At 40.1% G+C, this 23,591-nt stretch overlaps 1 protein-coding gene across 3 annotated transcripts in view; it reads right to left on the reverse strand.

Annotated features, from left to right (window-relative positions):
- Positions 1 to 7,023: 7,023 nt before the first annotated feature.
- Positions 7,024 to 23,591, reverse strand: part of LOC133464946 (leucine-rich repeat transmembrane neuronal protein 4) — a 110,353-nt gene continuing 93,785 nt past the window's right edge. Inside the window, exons 1-2 of one of the 3 annotated variants that reach the window (XR_009784509.1) lie at positions 18,553 to 18,864; positions 12,517 to 12,655 (exon numbers count right to left, since the gene is read on the reverse strand). Coding sequence is in view for 1 of the 3 variants with exons in the window: in XM_061747162.1 (XP_061603146.1) it covers positions 12,338 to 12,655 (318 nt within the window). In the remaining 2 variants the exon portion in view is untranslated. Of the gene's footprint in view, positions 12,656 to 18,552; positions 18,865 to 23,591 lie in introns of those variants that run through there. The other 2 variants (XM_061747162.1, XR_009784508.1) reach the window with 2 other exon arrangements.

Raw genomic sequence — 23,591 nt, forward strand, 5'->3', positions numbered from 1 at the left:
TGACTCAGTTCTTTGGAACTTATCAGGAGCCTTGATGCAAACAAAAACTTTACCAAAAATAACATTTGGCAAACTTTTAAAGGCGTAGAAGTTTTTCAATGGGTGTTAAGATCTATTTCTTACATTGAGCTCATATGAATTTCAAGAAAGCCCATTTTTCCAATGGTAAAATGAGAGGATAATGAAACATGGACATATAGAGGACAATTGGGGATTGGAATTCTTTTTAAATCACGACAATTGAGCAGGAGACTGGATGCACTCTATTATTTTAGCTTAGCTGTAATATAAACTGTATATCATTTATTTTTTATCAACACGTAGATGATAGGCGGCACGGTGGCCGACTGGGTTCAATCCCCGGCCCCACCTGTGTGGAGTTTGCATGTTCTCCCGTGCCTGCGTGAGTTTTCTCCGGGCACACCGGTTTCCTCCCACATCCCAAAAATATGCATTAATTGGAGACTCTAAATTGCCCATAGGTGTGACTGTGAGTGCGAATGGTTGTTTGTTTGTATGTGCCGTGCGATTGGCTGGCAACCAGTTCAGGGTGTACCCCGCCTCCTGCCCGATGATAGCTGGGATAGGCTCCAGCACGCCTGCGACCCTAGTGAGGAGAAGCGGCTCAGAAAATGGATGGATGGATGTAGATGATACTCCAGATAGGATTGTGAGTATTTTACACATCAATGAAAACATGATTTATTTCACTCCCAGACTGGGGCTAAATACCCACGAGGAAGGGAAAAGTAGAACCTAACAGATTAATAAAAGCCTAGTGACACACATTTTAGTGTTGGTCAAAGGGAAAGATTAAATATATTAATGATATTATATGTGCATGAGGCAATTACAAAATACAATCAGTCCTTAAACCGATCGTCTATATCCAGTGATATATATATTGATTTCACATATCCATGAAAGTGTATCTGAGGTTTATTACCAGTTTTACAAATTTGAATAAGAATTAATGATTTATATTTCTGGACTGTGTGAATGTCAAGCATGTAAACGAATACAAATATGAGCCATTCCTCATTTGAAATTTGACCTCTGACACGTGGCTTTGAAATATTCCCCTCTCACTGGACTTCAGTAAACTTAATTAGAAATCAAGGTCATGCTGTACATTTATCCTAAAGCAGGCTATAGTTGAAAAATGTCCTCGTCACCTTTCCTCTTTGCGATCATCATTTTGTGAGTAGGACGGCAGGTTTTAAACATTTTATACGTTGTTAGCTTTTATGGGTGAAGCTGAACAACAATTGTGCCAGAATGCAGGCTGACCTCTGAAAAAGAAATAAAGGGAAACAATTGCCATAACAAAACCTAACGTAACTATACAGGTATTTTAAACAACATTTTAACATTGTTTAGATTATACACACAACATAATGCATTAAAGCAAGCAGTCCATCTTTTGGAAATTCATCTTGCAAGAAAACCAATCTTGCATATTTTTCCACCATGTCATCAATTTGTGTAGGGTTGCGTGTTGAGTTACTAAATTTTAACAGCCAATGAATGCCTAAAATGTATATATAGTAAAATGGTATATTTTCTTATAATCGATACATGTTTTGCTGACCTTAAAAGTGTGTCTGTGATGCGATTAGACATTGAAAATAATGTCTGGGCGATTCATTGCTTTCACCCATAGAGTTCTGTGGAAGTTCAGTTCTGTGGACACAGGTAGTATATCATGGCTCTGTGCAAAAGCATTTCCAGTACTTGGCGAAGTCAGAAAGTAAAGTTTATTGCAAACCTATGTGGTACCTTTAGAAACTTCTTCGACAGGGTTGACGATCTAAGTGAAACAAATCCTTTAAACAATGCAACTGTCTTTTTTCACAGTAAAACAGATTTTTTTTAAAAATTTCCAAGTAAATTTCATTGTGTGTAGGGCATGTGTTCAAGTGTTATTACTTTTTCCTGACTATCACTGTACTTGTGTTTTTTCTTTTTTTATGTAAGGACACTCACTCGACTACACTAATGTTGAAGCAATACCTCTCAAAATGTCAAAACTAACCATTATGATTAGATGATGTGTTAAGACTATGTTTTAAGGCAGCTCTATTAATCGTAATGTAGATTGTGCAGGTGAACCTAATGTTTTGGTCATTTTATTTTGTCATACAACCTTAAACCATGTGCTGATCATGAAAACATGGAACGCCCAAAGGAAGGTTTCACAAAAGCTTAATACAAAAAGGATGGTACATAGAGCAAATGCAAACTATTTTTCAATGTTGACTGCTCATATCAGGTCAAAGCGGAAGCATGGTACAATGTGTCAAAGGAAAGTGCCGAAGGGAAAGGCTTACTTTGGCCTTCCATTAAGAGCAACAAATGTTCATTTTATGCTGTCTCCTGACTGAAAGAGTATAATATTAAAAAGGCGGTGTAGGTTCTCTGAGGACAAGACATCTTTCATCCCAGTGGAGCTCTTTCAACTCCAGTGGATGTGGGTTTGACACCATTGGAAATGTGTACGGTACTTTGTGTAAAAGAAACAATGTGTACATTGCTTTGTGTAAAAGAAACAGTGGGAGTGACAAAAAGAGAGAATGTTTGGGTGTCGACAAAATATGTATTTTCCAAGCCCTTCCAGGCGAGATTTCAGCCCTACATCACTATCACACCGCTTTAAAGGTCATCTAGAATCAGACACTCTATACTTACCAAAGCACCTGACCCAGCCAATCAACCACCAGCTGGGGGCTTTTTCATCTTCCAGATTCAGACGAACTAGCTTGTGTGTGGAAATAGGTGAAATAGACTGACCCTTCAGCCATGTCAGATGTTTTGTAACCTTTCAAAAAAGTTGTACTTTTGCTGAGAGAACACGACTAGCTTTCCGAGGCAAAGCAGTTCGCTGTAGTTTTATATACTCCGACTCACATGTAGGAATTGTGCAGTATATTGCAGTACTTAGAAAACTGCTTTGTGTACAATCATTTTTGGTCTTTTATCAAGGGCATATCCAGCACATTGTGCTGTGCTGTAAAATTTATTGTTTTTTTAATATTTCTTTTTTTTTTTTACTAATGACTGGTGTAATAATTCCTTATTGTGTGTCTCTGAATTTGATTTGTGTTTCCTGACGTTTTTCTGCTGTGTGGTGTAATGTAGCCCTTTTCCTTGAGTTGCCAAGAAAACAGCAAAGTCCAAGGGATGTATGCAATTTTTCAGAGTAGGTTTGGAATTCAGCCCAAACGTGTGACCTGACGAGGTCACCTGACGTCTCAATAAACTCACTCATCAAAATGATTTGGCCCCATCTCTTTTTACTTGGCCTGTGCCTGTTTTAACATCTAAAAATTACCTTTAATTATTCAGTCCAATGAAAGGATCGCCTTCACCTGCTCGATGACAGGTATGATTATTGAAGAGTAAAAGGATAGCTCAACTTCACGCCCTGAAAACTGCTTTGAGCAGACTGTCATGTTCCTCTCAGTTAGGGTTGGCATGATATGTGCAATTGACAGTAGACTGTAGCCACAAGATCTCCTGCCTCTGACAGTGACATCCTATTTATTCACCGAGGACTAGCTCATGATTAAAATGCATTCATTAAGTTATACTCTACACACTCGGAATCGTTGGATGCCAGCAATTTAGTTTCAAAATGATGGCACTTTTTAGGTTTAATACAAGCTGTTGTCAGGTGCTGTTAACCTCTATATTGTCTAATTTCCAACACGTTTTAATGTAAATTGAACTATTGTATCCCGGGGACAAACTTGAACCATAATACTCGCACAGAAAACGCACAGAAAATGTGAATTAATTAAGTCACAATTAAACATTGAGCAAAACAAATGAGCTTTTTAATAGCTACTCAACAGAGCAAAACACACATGGAGTGAAGACTCTTCTGTCTGCTAACAACAGGGGCTAAATTTAGCTCCTCAACTACTTCATATTAGCCAGGGCTTTGGCAGCTTTTTGTGGCATTTACAGCTTACAAAAAAAAAAACATGACAAATGTGAAACGGGGAGTTTTCCAGTGAATAGCTGAGGCTAGGTTCCACAGAAAAAAAACGTGAATAAGTCAATGTGTTAACAGCGAACCGCAAATCAATTTTTTTTGTTCAATTCAAAATTCTATGACTTGAGGGGGCATTTGAGGTTACTTTCTGTTTGACTTTAACTTCCATTTGGAAATCCATCCATCCATCCATTTTCTGTGCCGCTTCTCCTCACTAGGGTCGCGGGCGTGCTGGAGCCTATCCCAGCTATCATCCGGCAGGAGGCGGGGTACACCCTGAACTGGTTGCAGGCCAATCGCAGGGCACATACAAACAAACAACCATTCACACTCACATTCACACCTACAGGCAATATAGAGTTGTCAATTAACCTACCATGCATGTTTTTGGGACGTGGGAGGAAACCGGAGTGCTCGGAGAAAACCCACGCTGGCACGGGGAGAACATGCAAACTCCACACAGGCGGGTCCAGGGATTGAACCCCGGTCCTCAGAACTGTGAGGCTGACGCTCTAACCAGTCGTCCACCGTGCCGCTACCCATTTGGAAATTTTATATTCTATATCGTGCATATCTTATATCTATAACTTGTACTGTTACCATAGGTTAACCCTCAACATGACCCAAAGCAGTAGAACTTTCTGGAACTTGGAGTAAACAGTTGATCCCCCAGGGCTGTGGTAACACCTTGTTTCTTTGATCTTATAATCTATACAGCTATAAAGTAAAAAAAATAAAATAAAAAAAAATGCATGTGATTTTGCAGCCTGTTCTCACTAGGAAAATGAAAATTTCTACTCTTTCCAAAGAAACAGACACACATACTTCAGCTCTGATGATGTGTGGATGAGCCTGGAGAAATGGCTCAGCACGAAGCAAAAGACAAGTGTAGTGCAATTTGTCATGGAAATAACTCTAATTAAAGCATGGAATGGAGCAGACAGTAACAAAAACAAGATTTACCCCCAAAAATAGAAAACATCAAATGAACTGTTGGCTTTTTGCTGTTGTTGTTTTTGTCATGCCACCACAGAAGGGTACCAGTGATGGAAAGAAGAAAAGCGTGACAATGACTATGGGACCAGAGATTTAACCTATTATGGCATAGCAAGGGAATACAGTGTTTCCTCGCCACTTCGCGCTTCAAGTTTTGCGGCTTCAGTGCTTCACCGTTTTTTCCAAAATATTCATAAAAAACAAAATACAGCCATATCGGCAGCCATATTGCGAAGACGCGTTGATTCATGTTGTTGGCATTCAGGTTTCCCTGCATGCCAAACAAAGAGATGAGTTGACTCAGAGGCTTTGTACATGCCTGTACATACCTGTACTGTACAGGCACACATACAAGGCGCGTGATTGGTTCCCGGCACGACATCTACCAATGAGAGCACGAGTGGATTTATCCTGTGAGCTGATTGGCTGCGCATCATTGCGGGCTCACCCAGTATCTTCCCTTGTTGTGTCTCGCCAGTCTCGTCCACGCTGTTTTGTTTGCAATAACTCAGTTCTAATTGTTTTTATTAGTTAAGCAAGCCCTTACAATGCCGCCGAAGTGCTGTGCCCCTGCGAGAGCTTCCTCCGGGGCGCCCAAGAGGAAGAAGAAGATGATGACCATCAGCGAAAAAGTGAAACTTTTAGGTTTTATCAAAGACGGCAGAAGTTATGCATCAGTGGCACGCCAGTATGGCGTGAATGAATCTACACTGCGGTACATAAAGAAAGAGGAAGTAAACATTCGCAAAACTGCTTCAATAACAATGCAAAGGCAATGTTGATGAATGTTAATTCATGTATAATAAATGTTAATTACTGTATAAGGTTTTATAATTAAAGGTTTAAGTAAATATATGTACTGTTGTAATCTTTGTCTCAAATATGTAAAGTATAAATACTGTTTACATATTTTAAACATTCTGGTACCCACATCCACGAAAATTCCTAGGGGGGGGGGGGCAAATCCTACTTCGCGGTTTTTCACCTTTCGCGAGGGGTTCTGGTCCCCATTAACTGCGAAAAACAAGGGAACATTATAATAAAGACATTCATTTTACCTAGCAGATGCTAATGTCAATACTATGTGACATAAGGCATACTGGCAAATGATGTTTTGAGCTTATTTTTTGACTTCATCAGCAATCCACCAGATTACACTTAAAGGGAAGTTTGCAATTTTCAAATAAATCCCTTGGGTCGTGGATAGAGAGCTCAGGCAGTTGATAAGATTCAGAAGTCAAACGTAATTAGCAACATTTCTGCTCAGCAGGTAACTTTATCACCTCTTTAGTTTTTAATTGCTTGTCCATTCCAAACAATACTATTTCAAACTGGTATTAACTGTTATAGTAACACTCCATTACAAATAAGTCACCTATGCTAACAACGTAGGAGCCGTGGCTAACAATGACTATCAAGACAACACACTTTCATAATCGCATTAGTGAAGCGAGGCTATGTTCAGATCTTGCTAGCAGTATTAACATTGCCAACCTCCCATGTAACCAATTCAGTATATGGGCAACCTACTTCTGCAAAACAGGTAAAATTACTTCCTCCCGGCACGGATACATGGCTGCATGGGACTGGGACAATTTAGCACCCATAGAAACTTTAAACATCTAAAATATCTCTTGTTTAGCATAAAGATGACCATATCCGATGTGTAGGCACCGTTAGTGTTTACATATGTTATATCATTTTTATAGAAATAAATGATATACTACATGTATTTAACTTTTGTCTGATGACACCAGCCACAAAGAAAACAAAATTAGCAAATTTGGCTTCAAACTATCGTGTCATCAACCCGTAGTCATACACAGGAAGTCCACAAACCTGTTTACCGGATTTGGTCACATGATGTTCTGCAAATAACGGATTGGTTGCTGTTGTTATGCATGTGGTATAAGCAGCAGACACAAACACTGGACATCTGCAAACTGTGCACTTGCATCTTCAATTTTTCAATTGTTTTTTTATTGTAAACTTACATACCACTTTAATTTAGATTAATGAAACACCACAGCTTCCATCGTATATGTTTATTTTTTTAATCATCATCAAAATTTTTACAAAACATTTTCTGACAATAATTTACTCAAACAGCCTTATGGTTGCACTTGGACCATGTCTCCACAAAAATGCTTTAGGTCTGAGTACAATAAAAGCAAAAGTCCAAATGAGAGAGGAAAAAACAAAAGCGAAAACCATAAACAACATAGCAACTACCAAAGAAAACAATGCTGCACGTATTTACACCCTACAGAAATCAATGCTCTGCAGAAACTGGATGGGAGGGAGACAGCAGGGATTCTGTTGTTTTGCACATTTACAGTAGGAGGCTGGGAAATAAAGGGAAAGTGCTTTGGGCCTGCATGGAAACAAATACTTATTCTGATATTGCTTTCTGTCAGCTCCCCTCTTTGTTCTCTCTCACTGTCATGACGAATTAAATGCAGGAATAAAATGTTGCTTGTTTAAATTCAAACCTTACTTTCTTCACTCTCCACATTAAATACAATTAGGGGCGTAAACGGGCTTTGTCGAGCAAATTAAAACGTTTTTCCCTGACAAAGGTTAATGATCACGTCTTGCTATCCTACTGGCATAAGCAATGGCAGAAAAACAACAGTCAGGACAATATGGGTCACAGGTTAAAGACCTTTTGCTCATGTAAAACAGCAGTGGACAATAACAATCAATTGGGACCAGTAAGTGACATCGGGTAAAGGGAGGTTGAGGAGTACATGAGGCTCTAGGCGCACGTACACTCAGGCCCATTATTTAATACATGCAGAGTACAGCTATCTTGTAATTACACATCCGTTTCAGCTTTCAACATAGCCGTTCACCACTTTGTACAACGCTGTAATGTAAGAAATGTAAGTTTGCATACTGAAATCTATTTGTGGTGTTAGTAAGGGGCTTGGGCATATTTATCTTAATCAAATAGTGATTTCTCAAATCTATTCATTAGGTAATGGATTAGAAATTACCGAACCATCACAAATTGGCTTTGGTGAACTCAAACTGATGGGTGCATCAAGAGCTATAGTCATTTTAAGCTTGCACTTGTGTTTAGTTTTATGTTTGAGGCTATCTCCTGTTGGAGGCTGAGAAATCAAAGTGGATTCTTGATAGTGTGGTTAACATTCACATTAGGTGTCTCTTTGCAATTGTTTGTACGTGAGCATGCATATAATAAACAGTTTACAGAATGCAGACAATTCAAGAATTCCCTTTGCTTGCCATATATGTGTGCTAAGCTGTGTGCGAGTCTGAAGCAGTTTGTATCCTTTTAGTACACTGCGAATAAACCTGCCTGAGATGTTCAGGAATGTAACAAAAGCTTTCATTGTGTCAGAATAAATGTACTTGCGCTTACAAATTTGTCCCCCCAATTTTACACTGTTTCTGGTTTACAAACTGATCTCTGCTGTTTTCCCTTTCCCTTGAGAGATTTGCATTTAGCTCTTCCTTGGAGCATTAGCACAGCAATATTTTCAAAGTTTTTACTACAATCCTCTGGCCTTTTTTTTTTTTTTTTTTTTTATAAATCACCCCACCACAAACAAAATAGTTAAAAAAAAAGAGAGCGCGAGAGAGAGAACAATAACATAAAACAAATGAAGCAAAAGCACCCAGTAGGAATGAGGGGGTGTTGGAAGCTTGTTGTGTACTAAATCCTAAACAAACAAAAATGAAAGAGACAGAAAATAAAACCTGTTGGCATCGTGGGGATAGCAGAGACAGACTTCAACTTCAGCTCGAACATGCATCATTTAGCATGCAGAGCCTTGGCATCCCACTTAATGGTGAAAGAAATGGACAATAACAAAGTAAAAAATAATTACTACCAGCAAGACTGTGTTGTACAATCTTCGCACAATGAGTACCAATTTAAATTTAAGTGCAGATTGTTGCCATTCTGTTAAAGAAACAAAAACCTGCACTGAACTCACTGAAATAATGTGGCACGAATGAAAATAAGAATAAACATCACTAAAAAAGAAATAATTGAAAACAAACATTACTTTGTTTTAGTGGCCCAACAGAATGATAATAATACTAATAATAAAATAAATAATAAAAAAGTCAAATTCAACTGGCCTGGACAAAAATTTAAGGACCCCTAGAAAAGATTGTTGTTTGGTATCATGTTAAATTTAATGTATTTTTCAACCTGTCAGCATATGCATCTGTCGATTGAAGATTTTATTTGGAATTATCACTGTATGAGTTGTTCTGGTGTTAATGAAACTTCCTTAAAATCATCTTGGATTACTGTCAATGAACCAGGATGAAAGTAATCTAAAAATAAAAAATATGAACGTTTTTTGCTGCTTTAGTTAACGGTTCAGTGGGTAATAGGTGTTTGACTGGACTGGTTTGCTGGAGGAGCTATATTGTAAACGGGGATACTTTTCCAAGAGTCAGCTCCATAAACAAGCCTTTTCCTTGGTTAACTAGCATGAATAAGATAATTCTCTCAGCATGTAAATGGGCATTTAAAAACAATCTTCCAATCTAAAAAAAAAAATCCACACACACGACAGCATTTAAAAACAAATATACCTGGAAACACATTTGCCAGCTCTTGAGCGCTATTTATCCAATCATTACCCTGGAAAAGGAAAAGTTGCTGCGATGGTTGAATTAAACATGTTCTATTGTATAAAGAATATTTCCCCCTCTGCACACAAATGCAAAATACTGTTTTTGAAAATATCCACCCAAAAAGCAACAGCATTTTTTTTCAAACATAAAACAGCGCGCATGAAAGGCCAAAACACGGTGAAAACCCTGTCCTTGTGGACAGTGCAGCTGTACTTTCTCACCACTTTTTTGTTACCGTGCTTTTGTTCTGGTCAGAACAAAGTGGTAAAACATGGCTGCTGCCATTGTTGCAGAGTGATATGTTGCAATATGAACCACAGAAGGCAATACCTACAAAGGTACCAAGGTCTGGCATGAGGCTAAATAACCTAAATGAACCAGACAGGAAGTACTACATTAGGGGTTGGAATAGGTCTCTCAAAAACAGTCCAGCCCCTAACATGTACTTCTCAGACAGGTATCGCCTGTACTGTCCATTTCCAACAATAAGATACAGCCCAGGTATTAGCATGCAGGGATAAATCATTAATCAGGTATCCCCGGGTCAACAGGGGGCAGACATAAAGTCAGGATTGAGCAGGATTCCTATAGAGCAAGGCAGACATATACTGTATGAACAGAATTGAGAGCGCTTCTAATATATTGGTACAGCTGCTTTTACAAAGGAAAGTCCACCAGCACTATGAAGCAACTGTACTAAGCGAACCAACTGCATTTCTTTTTTATGCAATGTACTGTACATCAAGGGAGGCTAAGCCCTCTATTTTTTTGTGAAATTGTGAAGACCTTGTGAATATTTGCGGTTCTAGGGATTGGATTGAATACTGGTATACAGTGATTCCTAACCAGTTGTATGCTAAAACTCAAGGCAATTCATATGGCCAACGAGATGAAACAGAAAAATATGGATACATCACAACAATAGGGCTCTCAAATTTTCTTCCATCATGTAGTTTTGTGAGATGACTGGATGACAGAAACCACTTAGTGTTTAACAGCCGCATGGTATAGTTATTGGAGCAAATAGAAAAATATTTATCATTGAAACAGGAGCAGTACAGTTTCAACTTTATAACACATAGATCCCACACTGGAAAATGAATAAGGCTCCTCCTCTGTTCACAAGATGTTTCAGCAGAAAGTCATTTTCTTCGTTATCTTAAAAGATTTTCTATTTACATGATAAATAAGTTCTATTTGATTTTGACCTTTGTTACGTCTCTAGAATGTCTTTGACATCATCATTGCACACCTCAAAAGTGTCTCTTTTGTTCATGACAACAAACAAAAATAAAAGATAAATAGTAACCCAGTTTCTTATCTTGATGACCGTTCCGTGTGGGAAATGTCGGTCTCACAGTTTGTTCAGTTTAATCTGGTGAGAGAACCAAGAACAGTTCCAATATCTCCAGGTGTATCATCACTTGCATGTGGAAACAAACAAAAAAAAAAATCCCTGTGCATTCCTTGCTATGTATCTTTTCTTGCGCCATATGTCATAAGCAATGCTTTCCACGTTCGCCAAAAGTTTACAGGGAGCCATGATGTCACGTATTGGACAATAGGGAAATGTCAGGCATTTTTCCCAATTCCGCACTGTGGATTCATCCACAGGTCAAGCCCATGTCAACATGATGATTCAACATGCCCCCACGAGGCACTGGTTTGCACTGTGGTGGGGGGAGATGCAGGGAGTGACATGGTCAGAGATGATGCTCTCCTCATCTGATCAAAGTCCGACATGATTCCAAATGGGGCAGTGAGAGCGGTCAGTGGACCTCTTCAATGATATGTACAATACTTGGAAATCATGTTTGCAAATAGATTTAGCAAATTGTTGGGCTACAAATTTCTGCCATTCTTTTAACAGGACCTTGTATGTTTAAATATGGAGCATGCCCAAAAAGCTCATATACAAGTGTGTCTGTGGGTGTTGCAGTGGAACGGTTTTAGGACCAGAAACCATAGACAGTAACATGATGAACACCAATTCATAATTATCTCATAACTATGCCAATTTGTTACAAACTAAACCTCAGACACTTAGTTGTTTATCTAATAATGTAAGTTATCAAAGATGTTTGTTCAGTCAATTTTAAAAATGCCCTCAGCGTGCATGCAGTTAAATGAAAAGAAAAAAAAAGACCTCTTTGGTTTGATATGTATATCAACGTATTTAATCATAACCCACATCCAAAATAAAAGTCAAACAAAGCAAAGACGAACTCAGTGTAATTATCCATCGTGACAGAGAGAGCGCACTCGTCTTCATGAAATAATTATAGAAATGTGCATCTGTGGAAAATTGATGAATGTAAATTATAATAGAAATCACAGTTAAACACCCTTCTCATCACATGAAATCTAACTCCTTTTGTGTGTGAGATCCTTTCTGTTTGTCATCCCAAAGTCAGAGCACATGCACTTCCATAATTTATTGAAAGCATAGCTCATTATGTTGAAATGGCAAAAATAATAAATAAAAATAAAAATAATAATAGTATTGTGTTTAACCTATCTCAGACCATCTTCAATTAGCTGTTCTGTGTTGTCCTAGAATGTGTAGTCTGTATTTGCTCAGATTGTGTGTATTGATACCAAAACATCTCCTCTAATTTCTAATGTTCATACTCATGTTCCAAACGCAAGGTCAATCACCAGCTCAGCTCAAATTTGCCCCATCATTTTCAAGTCACAATTCATCAGAGACCCATGTACATCTCACTAGCGTCCAAATTTAAGTGTGCCTGTGCGCTCAGTGGGAAGACTGCCGCTGGGAGCCTCAGTCGTTGGCCTGAGTGCTGTTGGAGGAGAACGAGGCCCTGGCACTGAGGGCCCTATGGTGGTAGCGGTGGGCACGGCTGGGAGTGCCACTGTCTGTATAGTGCCCCTCTCACAGGCCCCTAGGTCTTCCAGGCCCTCAAGACCCTGACGGGGGCCCTCATAGCCCATGTTTAGCCGCAGGGGTTGATGGGCTTGGCAGTAGTCTACAATCGGCTGCTCGTATCGGTAGAAGGTCAGTGCACCCATCTGATGGGGAACCTGTTTTGAGGATGAGGAGAAGAGAGAAAGGAAAAAGAAACGCGTTTTAAAAAATTAGGCAAACTGCTTTGAATAACATTTTGCCAATACCAAATAAGACAGACAATATTAGCAGATGATAAAAGATTTGAGTTAATAATATTGCAACAGGGCGGCACGGTGGCCGACTGGTTAGAGCGTCAGCCTCACAGTTCTGAGGTGCGGGGTTCAATCCCCGTCCCCGCCTGTGTGGAGTTTGCATGTTCTCCCCGTGCCTGCGTGGGTTTTCTCCGGGCACTCCGGTTTCCTCCCACATCCCAAAAACATGCATGAATTGGAGACTCTAAATTGCCCGTAGGCATGACTGTGAGTGCGAATGGTTGTTTGTTCCTATGTGCCCTGCGATTGGCTGGCAACCAGTTCAGGGTGTACCCCGCCTCTTGCCCGATGACAGCTGGGATAGGCTCCAGCACGCCCGCGACCCTAGTGAGGAGAAGCGGCTCAGAAAATGGATGGATGGATATTGCAACAGGCTGTAAATTTGTAGTACAGACAAAACTAAAGCTTATAGATACTGTATGTGGAAATGTTACTGCAGTTACAAAAGAGTGCATTTAGGTCAAAACTGATAATTTATCAGTTTCAGTTACTTTTAATTGTGTGTTCATATTTTAAGAAATTTAACACATAGATGTAATGTAATAACCTTCATACTCCGATAATGCTTCGTTAATGTGTGATGGTGGTTTTTGAAAGGTATCTGCAGACAAGGGTAAAAAAAACAAAAAAACGTTTATATTTCATTTTCCACAACAAAACCAAATGGAGAAAAAATATGGCGCACTTTTTGTAGGGCCTATGTCCAGCCCGCTCGCGTATACATTTAAGTGGGCCAATGTGCTCAATTGGACTGATTACTGGGAGCCTCATTCACTAAGAACTCTTCTTTAAACATTGATGAAGAAAACTACAGTAGCTCATATTCTTGATATGTTTGGCTTTGGGGTTAGCAATACTTTTGTCACAAAAAGAGTCAAAACCTAAAGTCTGGCAAAATTTAGCACTATTAACATCATGGGTAAAAATCTGATGAAACCAATGATGGACGTTTTTTAGTCCATATTCACATGTATACTTATTCAACCACATAGTTACAAAAGGCAGTTAATTTTTCACTGAACAGCACGTTGTATTGTGTATACATATTTGCACGTGCATTTGTGGCTCAGTCCTCAATTGGCAGCTTATTGCGTGCCCTCCATCATCATCCTCACATGGTGACCACATGCGTCTCCATCGACCTAAAACCTTCCAAACTGCTTGGCTGGAAGCATCTGCGGCAACTGCGTTTTTCAAACGTGAAGCATTTAATGTTAAAAATTAGACTAGCCCAAAAATTTATGAACAGGCGAATGCAGATTTGGTTTTGGGGATGAGTTTTTAACACAAATCACACAGGCGCTGGAGCAAATAAGCCAGTACTTTCACTCCCGTCCCATGCCGCTTGTGTTACAGCCAGAAGCACATGTCACATCTGGCCATGTGTTTAGTGTGTGACACCCCCCCCCCCCCCCCCCCAACCCTTGTCCCCAAACATAACACCATGCCAAACAAGCACATGCGACTCTTGTGACAAGTCATCCCTCTTAACTTTCCAGTGCACAATACATCCAATAAAGCTACGCTGATTACATGATTTTCAGGATGGCTTTAAAAAAAAAAGACGTAACAAAAAGCTCATCACAACAGCAGGGGCAGATCCTCCACCTACAGCCTAAACGTACTGAGCACGAGACATAACGAGAGGGTTGGAAATAAATCACGTATCACTATAGTTTAGTCTAGTACTATTTCAGTAACATAAACCCATTGCACAACTGCAATCCCCAACAGACACACGCATTATACTAATTAGGGTGTGTCTTGAATTCAGTTATTGTGAGAACTGGCTCCACTTCCTATGATAGACATCCAAAACATAATTAATCTGGTGAAAACAAAATTAACCACTATTTACTGTAAATAACATATGAAAAAAATCAAATGGCCATCAAAAATGTGTGTTGGGGGAATCTGAGTACTGTGAATTGTCTTTTTGTGGTAGATAGCTGCTGCATCAAAACGATCCATCTTTCTCTTACTTGTGACTGAGACACTGAGAAACTTGAACTCCTAGATCTGATGCAGGACTTTGCTCCCAATTCTGTCTAAAGACCAGGACCTCTGATTTAGAGATTCACATCCTGGCAGATTGACATTCATGTGTGAAACGCCCCAACTCTCCCCAGCGTCCGTCTGCACTGTAAACTGTGCACACAAGGAACTACTTCGAGTCTGATCAAAAATCATGCTCCATAGCCTCACCAAACTCCAACAACCTCCTATTCTTTGCGAGCCAATATTGGGGCATAGGTTGAATTTTGCATTGTTGGAGTGTTGGATTTTGACTCATCGAACACCAGATACAGATACTTAAACCATAGCATCAGCATAGAATGTTACGTAAGTGTAAGGGATAGAACGTGACACAGCAAAGAAATCTCTTGAAGGCTATACCAGCCCAATGAAGAATGTGTAATCCCTAGATTTGATCACAGTCATGGTTAACATAAACATAGCAAAGAGCAGATCTGAAAATGTATATTTCTATTAACTAAAAATAAACAAATCACTTGCATCCTTAATAATGCTGATTATACTAAAAATAATTGAAGGCAGCATTTTAAATAAGCATGAGCTTTGTAAATGACAGAAAAGTATAATGGCTGAGAAAGTGTGTGTACTGTGTACTGTGTGTGTGAAAACCAAATGAAAATAGTGGAGGCCAGTTCAGGAATTACCCTGAACCATGGATCAATGCTGAAGCCTCCCCAGAAAACATCTGCAACACCAGGTCTGTTTCGAAAAAATTTTTTTACTTATAGCCTCAAGCTAGAGCGTAATATGATTATATTGAGTCGTGCCGCACTATAATTCAGCAGTTGTGCAACAATGCAGTCATATATTCTTATAAAACAGCTACCGTGAGCCTGTATCTGGTTCAGCTTTAAAGATGGATAGCAGACCTATCCCCTTTCTGTCCCCGTATCAAGACTTTCTGTCAAGCAAAAATCTCCATAACCACCACCTCTTTTATTTCCTGAACCTCCTCCTTGCTCAAATGGTCTCCATTAAGTGAGGCTGACTCATTACATTATAGGCACTCAGTGGATTACTCCCATCATTTCGCTCTCAGTTTAAACCCTTCACCAACCTGGCCTCGGCCACCACAGCACCACATTTGCTGTTGTCACACACGTGTACACGCGCACACACACACACACACACACACACACACACACACACACACGCACGCACTGTGGTCCACCTCGGCTCTGCTCACGGCTCCCTGCCCAGTGCATTGAATTAATTAACTGATATTAACTCTAAAGCGTCTCGGAGGATCCTATCAAAGTGCCAGGGCATTAATTTGCCCTTGTGCTGAATTTGTGTGACTACCACCCCTGTGGGATAAGTACAAAGGATGGCTACAAAGTTCCATACTGTAAATACATATTTTTCAATGCAAATCTGCATAATAAGCTTTACTGTACAAAACTTAAATGTGTTTTACATGACGTGGAATGTCACCTCCCTGGCAGGGACGGAGCCCGAGCTGGTGTGTGAGATCGAGAAGTTCCTACAAGATATAGTCGGACTCGCCTCCACACACAGCTTGGGCTCTGGTACCAGTCCTCTCGAGAGTGGTTGGACTCTCTTCCACTCTGGAGTTACCCATGGTGAGAGGTGCCGAGCAGGTGTGGGTATAATTATTGCCCCCCGGCTCGGCGCCTGTATGTTGGGGTTCACCCCGGTGGACAAGACGGTAGCCTTCCTCCGTCTTCGGGTGGGGGGGCGGGTTCTGACTGTTGTTTGTGCCTGTGCACCAAACAGAGTTTGGTCCACATATCCGGCAGTAAGTCGGACTCGTTCCCGGTGAGGGTTGGACTCCGCCAAGGCTGCCCTTTGTCACCGATTCTGTTCATAACTTTTATGGACACAATTTCAAGGCGCAGCCGAGGTGTACAGGGGGTCCGGTTTGTTGGCCTCAGTATTGCATCTCTGCTTTTTGAAGATGATGTGGTTCGGTTGGATTCATCAAGCCGTGATCTCCAACTCTCACTGGAGCAGTTCGCAGCCGAGTGTGACGCGGCTGGGATGAGAATCAGCACCTCCAAATCTGAAACCATGGTCCTCAGTCGGAAAAGGGTGGCGTACCCTCTCCAGGTCGGGGATGAGATCCTGCCCCAAGTGGAGGAGTTAAAGTATCTTGGGGTCTTGTTCACGAGTGAGGGAAGAATGGAATGGGAGATCAACAGGGGGATCGGTGTGGTAAAGAAGGAGCTAAGCCGAAAGGCGAAGCTCTCAATTTACCGGTCGATCTACGTTCCTACCCTCACCTATGGTCACGAGCTGTGGGTCGTGACCGAAAGAACGAGATCCAGGATACAAGCGGCCGAAATGAGTTTCCTTTGCAGGGTGACCGGGCTCTCCCTTAGTGATAGAGTGAGAAGCTCGCTCATCCGGGAGGATCTCAGAGTAGAGCTGCTGCGCCTCCGCATCAGGAGGAGCCAGATGAGCGGGCTCGGGCATCTGAATAGGTTGCCTCCCGGACGCCTCCCTGGTGAGGTGTTCCGGGCACGTCCCACCGGGAGGAGACCCCAGGGACGACCCAGGACACGCTGGAGAGACTACGTCATTCGGCTGGCCCGGGAACGCCTCGGGATCCCCCCGGAAGAGCTGGATGAGGTGGCTGGGGAGAGGGAAGTCTGGGCGTCCCTGCTGAAGCTGCTGTCACCGCGACCCGACCTCGGATAAGCGGTAGAAAATGGATGGATGGATGGTGTTTTACATGAACAAAAAGGCATGATTGAACCATGTTGTTGGAAGGTACAACTTGCCCCTTGCTAACAATTTCAGGCCGTCCTTTTTTTTTAACCACTGGAAGTGGAGACAGACAGATTTGTAAATGATGAACATCTAGTCTGAGGATACAATTAATGTTTTCGACAGAAATGAGCAGGAGGTTATTCACATGGGAAAATTGCTCATTTCACAAAGTGTAAACAAAATGCAGCAAATTCAGAGAAGAATACCGAGTACCATGATGCAAAAACTGCAATTTTGTTTTCAAGAAGTCATAATTTGTATGTCAAACCTCCCAAACGGACTCCAAAAATTCAGTCCATGTTGTTCTTTCTAAGGAAACAACATAAATCACAATCACGTTTCACGACTCATACAATGATTATTAGGCTTTACACGATCTGGATTTTTGGGGCCGATCACCGATCAGTGAGTTTAAAAAACAGATAACCGATCAACGATCCGATGGAGCAATGTGTCTATTTAAATGAACTGTTCATTTACTGTATGTATATGTGTACTTAATTGCTCCAAAAATTATATTTACAATAATTAATGTATCTTTGTTCGTCTATTTATGCCAGTGAGGCATAGTGACAGACAAAACAAATGAATGGTCTTCTATTAGATTGCAGGAAGTTAATACAGTAATTAATGTATCCACTTTTTGTGACATTTTTGTTTGTTGTATGCCGTGCGATTTTTCAATTGTAAAATATGTTCCTTGGCTCCATAAAGGTTGGAAGTCACTGCTCTAGTCAGATCATGTATTCTAATCAGTCAGGTCAAACCAACATTACAACATGACAGAAATAATGGGTGCTAACGTACTGTAATTAAATTACTTTATTGTCATTAAATTACTTCACCCACAACGAAACTTTAGACCATAATTCGACAGAACGGCGGCATGGTTACGTACAACCGTTAGTGCTAGCACTAGCTTGCTAGGCTACATAAAGTCTTTGTTGCCTGCTTGGGAGCCGTATCGTATTAAAAGTGTTGGAACATACCTCAAGCAAGCCTTTAACGAACGTCCTCTCCTGTCCTGAGCACCGGTGACCACTAACACACGTTTTCCTCCATTTTGTCCTTATAATACAGTCGGCGCGATCCACTCTTGTTGTCGTCGCCACGGTAACGAGTGTATCCGGTCGCAATTGAGTTGACAAGATAAAGCCCAATGATCGTTAAAAAACCGGATGCGGTGGTATCGGAATACAAGATTTTATTGCAGTAGTCTGACAGTGCAATCATGAAAGAGCAAATTTGTCTTGTAGTCTGATCCTGGCATTACGTGTTGTCTGTCTCAGACGTATTGTCTGTCCCACATCGCCAACATGTTTTTTTGTTGTTGTTTTTTTTTTAATAAGTTTATTGGCCGTCAGATATTTACAGTACTACAAAAGACATACGACAAGGCTAGCTTTTGGTCAATCACCAGCTTTTGGTGATTGAAACCAACCATACGACAAAACTAGCTTTTGGATTTAAATATACTGTGCACGGTGGCGATGCGGAGTAAATATCTATTGCGGAGCTGATCAATGATGTCATTGATCGGATCGGCAAATTATGACTAAATGAATGAATCAATTAAAGCCGATCAGCATAAAATGCTAATTATCGACCGATACCGATCAGGCCGACAAAATCGGTGTAAAGTCTAATGATTATTTTCTTTCTTACTTTTTGTCAGTAAATCATTAGGACTGTAACGATACGCCAAGGTCACGATTCGATATGTATCATGCATTCTGACCAACAGTTCAATACATGATACAATACACTTTCATTCTAGTATGCCACTACCACCTAGAGGTTATGAAAAAGGTGTAGCTTATACTTTCATTCCAATATGGGTACATATGACTACACATATGTACAGTTGTACTCATAAGTTTACATACACAGTTTGTGAATTATTATTGTTTTTTAAATATGACTGATGACTGAAAAACAATTACCATTAATTTCTTCATGGTTATGTTTTGCTTAATGCTTTTATGAAATGATTGACAGTTTAATTTTATTATATGATATATATATATTTAGCGGCACGGTGGACGACTGGTTAGAGCGTCAGCCTCACAGTTCTGAGGACCCGGGTTCAATCCCCGGCCCCGCCTGTGAGGAGTTTGCATGTTCTCCCCGTGCCTGCGTGGGTTTTCTCCGGGCACTCCGGTTTCCTCCCACATCCCAAAAACATGCATTAATTGGAGACTCTAAATTGCCCGTAGGCATGACTGTGAGTGCGAATGGTTGTTTGTTTCTATATGCCCTGCGATTGGCTGGCAACCAGTTCAGGGTGTACCCCGCCTCCTGCCCGATGACAGCTGGGATAGGCTCCAGCACGCCCGCGACCCTAGTGAGGAGAAGCGGCTCAAAAAATGGATGGATGGATATATATTTATTCCATTAAACCGGCATTACCAGATAACTTGCAACCCTTTATTGCTCAGTGACTGTTTTTCTCAATGTCTTTATGTCTTAAAAGTGTTCTCTGTCAATTGACTGTCTGTTGTCGTACTTGAGCGGCTCCAATTACCGGAGACAAATTCCTTGTGTGTTTTTTGGACATAGTGGGCAAATAAAGATGATTCTGAGTCTGATTCTGATTAAAATAAAATTAAATGTGTTTCGCCTGGTCCTTCATGTTTTCTTTTAAGAATTGTACCCATCATGCAAATTCTTCTGGGTAATCAAACAGATGAGCACAGCTGTGTTTTCTCATTTAGTAAATAAAAGTACGGGTGTGAATTTCAAAATAAGAGCAAGTAAATAAGAATAAAGTATTACGTGGTGAAATGAAGTACTTAACTTCAGAGTAATTCTTTGAAAAAACAAACAAAATACAGATAATACATATTTTGATCACATGGACAGAAGCAAAATCATGCATTGTAAAAATGCATTATCCATAGGTAGAAGGGTTTTCCAGGATTTTGAGGTCATCTTTGGGGGTGCGTACTATACATGGGTGCGCATTATACATGAGAAATTACGGTATATTACAAATTACAGTTTATTCATCTCAACTTCACTGAATAAGTTTTTTTGTGACATTGTCACTTCTTGCAGCAGAATCAAATCCCTCTAGAAAGTAAATCCACAATCCTGCATCGAATATTTTCACAGATTTTATTCAAATTTTAGGACGGATACTGCTTTGTAGTTTCAGTCCAGTAAGTGTAGAGTACTACAATGACATGCCTGATGGATATTGAATGGCTACAATGTCAAAGGGCTCCATTGGGCAGGTGGAGGAGGAAAGATGTTTTCAAAGCTATACTGAATAAAAATAAAGCTGTTGAACTATTTAATTTCTAGAATTGAATAGAACTGAAAGCTCTAAAAACTCTTCCTATGTCTCAAGTAAACTGCGTGTTTTTTCCTTTATATTCCGTTCATGTGCATATTATAGTATGTGACTCAGGCATCACAATGAATGTACTGTATGTTTAAAAAGGTAAAAGTTGAAGCACTACAATAAAAGCAACATTCAGAAGGAAGTGATATAGAGAGAAACTTTTATGTTTCCATTGCAATGTTGCATTATGTATGAGAGTGTTGTTTGGTCGAGTTATTCCATTGCTTATTGTACGCACTGCAGTTTACATAAAGGAGCAAAAATAACCGACCCACACATGCTACACTGCTGAATTCATATTTTGATCCTTTGGATGTCTGCCACCAGTATCTGCGCTTCTGCTAACAGTGACTGGCAACCTGCCTCCTTCTGGATCCTGCCTCTGTATGCCTGAATGCACTCTAGTCACTTTGGTGACCTTCAGTCCCAAAGCTCTGAAACAATATGTCTAAAAAGCATCTGACATCTGATTTGTGTGCAACTTGCCTATAAGATCACCATTATAGAAACATTTTAATCAGGGAATTGTAAAACACTCTTTCTTGGAATGGTGTGTATTGGTTACTTGTATTTTGTCTCAATAATTCAAATTTAAATATGAGGCAAACATTTTAAACAATTCAGCAAATATTTCATCCGTTTAATTTCACACAGAACATCCCAAGAGGGTGTTTTCCCAGCTGCATTTATAATGTATGTTTCTCTTTGTGTGTCAATATGTGAATGTGAATGTATGTATAGTAGCTTTGTTTAAAATGACATGCAATAAAACTGAAAAAGTTTTTAATCCATGTTTTTCTGTCATTGAATGTTTCGCTCTCTGGTGGTAAATATCAACAAGACCGGAGTCTACAAAAATGAAAGCCAACTACATGTTGTGCAATGCTTCAAGATAATGCAAACGCCAGCATGGCAACACCGTGAGAATGACAATAGTACATGGCTGTTGTTGCGCAGTAACACTGCCTGAATTCAAAGAGCAAATACTATAGGTATCATTACTTTTATATAGAAACAGAAACAATAGTAACAGAGACATGTACAAAGGTGATTTCTCAGGATTGGGATACATGCTTGTAATTTATCTTAAACAAATTAACAAATTAGAGCCATTAGCTTTAAGACTAAGAGGATGGGTATCATGGGACGATTGACTATTCTGACTTCATCTGTGAAAATCAGGGACAATAAGCCATTTTATACCATTTTCAGTTGCATCCTAACCAACCAAAATTTCACGACTTACTTTCATTACACCATGCAGAAAGATTCGAAACTGATGTACCAATTTGGCACTTGAGATTAGCCACTACAACCATCTTGTGTCAGGTATCGGATTTAAAATCAGCAAGGCTCACAATAATCTTTGAAGTTTTCACCAGAAGCCTGACAAAAGCGATGACTATAACTCTACTATGATGACTTCATTTGATTTTAGCCCCTAATCTAGACCAGTACTTCCCCCAACCTTTATTGAGCTAAAACACAGTTTTATATTAGACAAATCTCGTGGCACACCACCAAAAAAGAAATGTCAAAAAAAGCATTTAAAGTATACTGAAATTATGTTGACAAATTTAATTTAGTGTGAAATCTGGGCATGTTTAGATGAACACAAAACGATTATCATATTGTATTAATGGCAAATAGTTCATACGCAGGTTAATTGTACTTTTTCTAGAGCATTTAAATGTTCTCCTTCGCACTATATGAGGTGTGTCAGAAAGGTTCTGGGACAGGTGTCACAAAAGATATATTCAAATCCAAAGTACAAATTTTCCCATTTGAAGTAATCTCCCTGGAGTCTAACACCCTTTCCCCAACTTCTCTACCACACATCATGCACTCCTGGAAGGAATTTTCCAGGATCCTCTAGAGCTCGTCATAACGGCCATCTTGATGTTGTCAATGGGTGTGTTTATAACTCCCACATTCGGTCTGCTTTAAATGAACCAGAATTCATTTCCTCCTTGATGCGGACCTTTTCTGCAGGTGTGAATACACACAAGCGAATCTTGGTGTGCACCAAACAACCGCTCCCTTTTGAGGTGGTCTCGGTCCGCTTGCAAACGAACATCTGCATTCCGTTTGTGGTCTGTTTGTGACATGAACACGAACCAGCCTTGATCCGACCCAACAAGGCAATATCCCGTAGCTTATAACGATAGTGAATGTTTACGTCATACCTAATCCGCGGTCTTGTTCAATATGAAAGACATCCCACCGACACCGCACCTTGACATCTCCCTTGTGTGCTGTTGTCAACATTATTAATGTGCACAAACCAATCTTTACCAAAGCTTCAGAGCATGATTTGAAAGAACAAGGCATGTTTACATACATTAGTGCTACTACTAGCTGGCTAGTTATGTAATGTTATGTTGCCGGCTGCTGGCAAGCCGTATTATTTAGTATGTGAACATACCTCAAACCCTCCTTCAATGGACAGCCCAAAATGTCCACTCCTCAGCACCCGGTGATGACCCCACACTTTTTCCCTCTTTTTGTTCTTTTTTCTCCAACATAATACATTGGCGCGATCCTTGTTGCTGTTGTTGTCGCCATGGTAACGGTTGTACCAGAATGTCGCAAATCTTTCGTTGAATGAGCTGCTCTTTGTTTTGTTAGTGAGTCTGCCTGTATTATATTAAAAGGAGGCTTAACACAAACAGACACTGCGTG

Source organism: Phyllopteryx taeniolatus, chromosome 15 (assembly GCF_024500385.1).
Source record: "Phyllopteryx taeniolatus isolate TA_2022b chromosome 15, UOR_Ptae_1.2, whole genome shotgun sequence".
Lineage (NCBI taxonomy): Eukaryota > Metazoa > Chordata > Actinopteri > Syngnathiformes > Syngnathidae > Phyllopteryx > Phyllopteryx taeniolatus.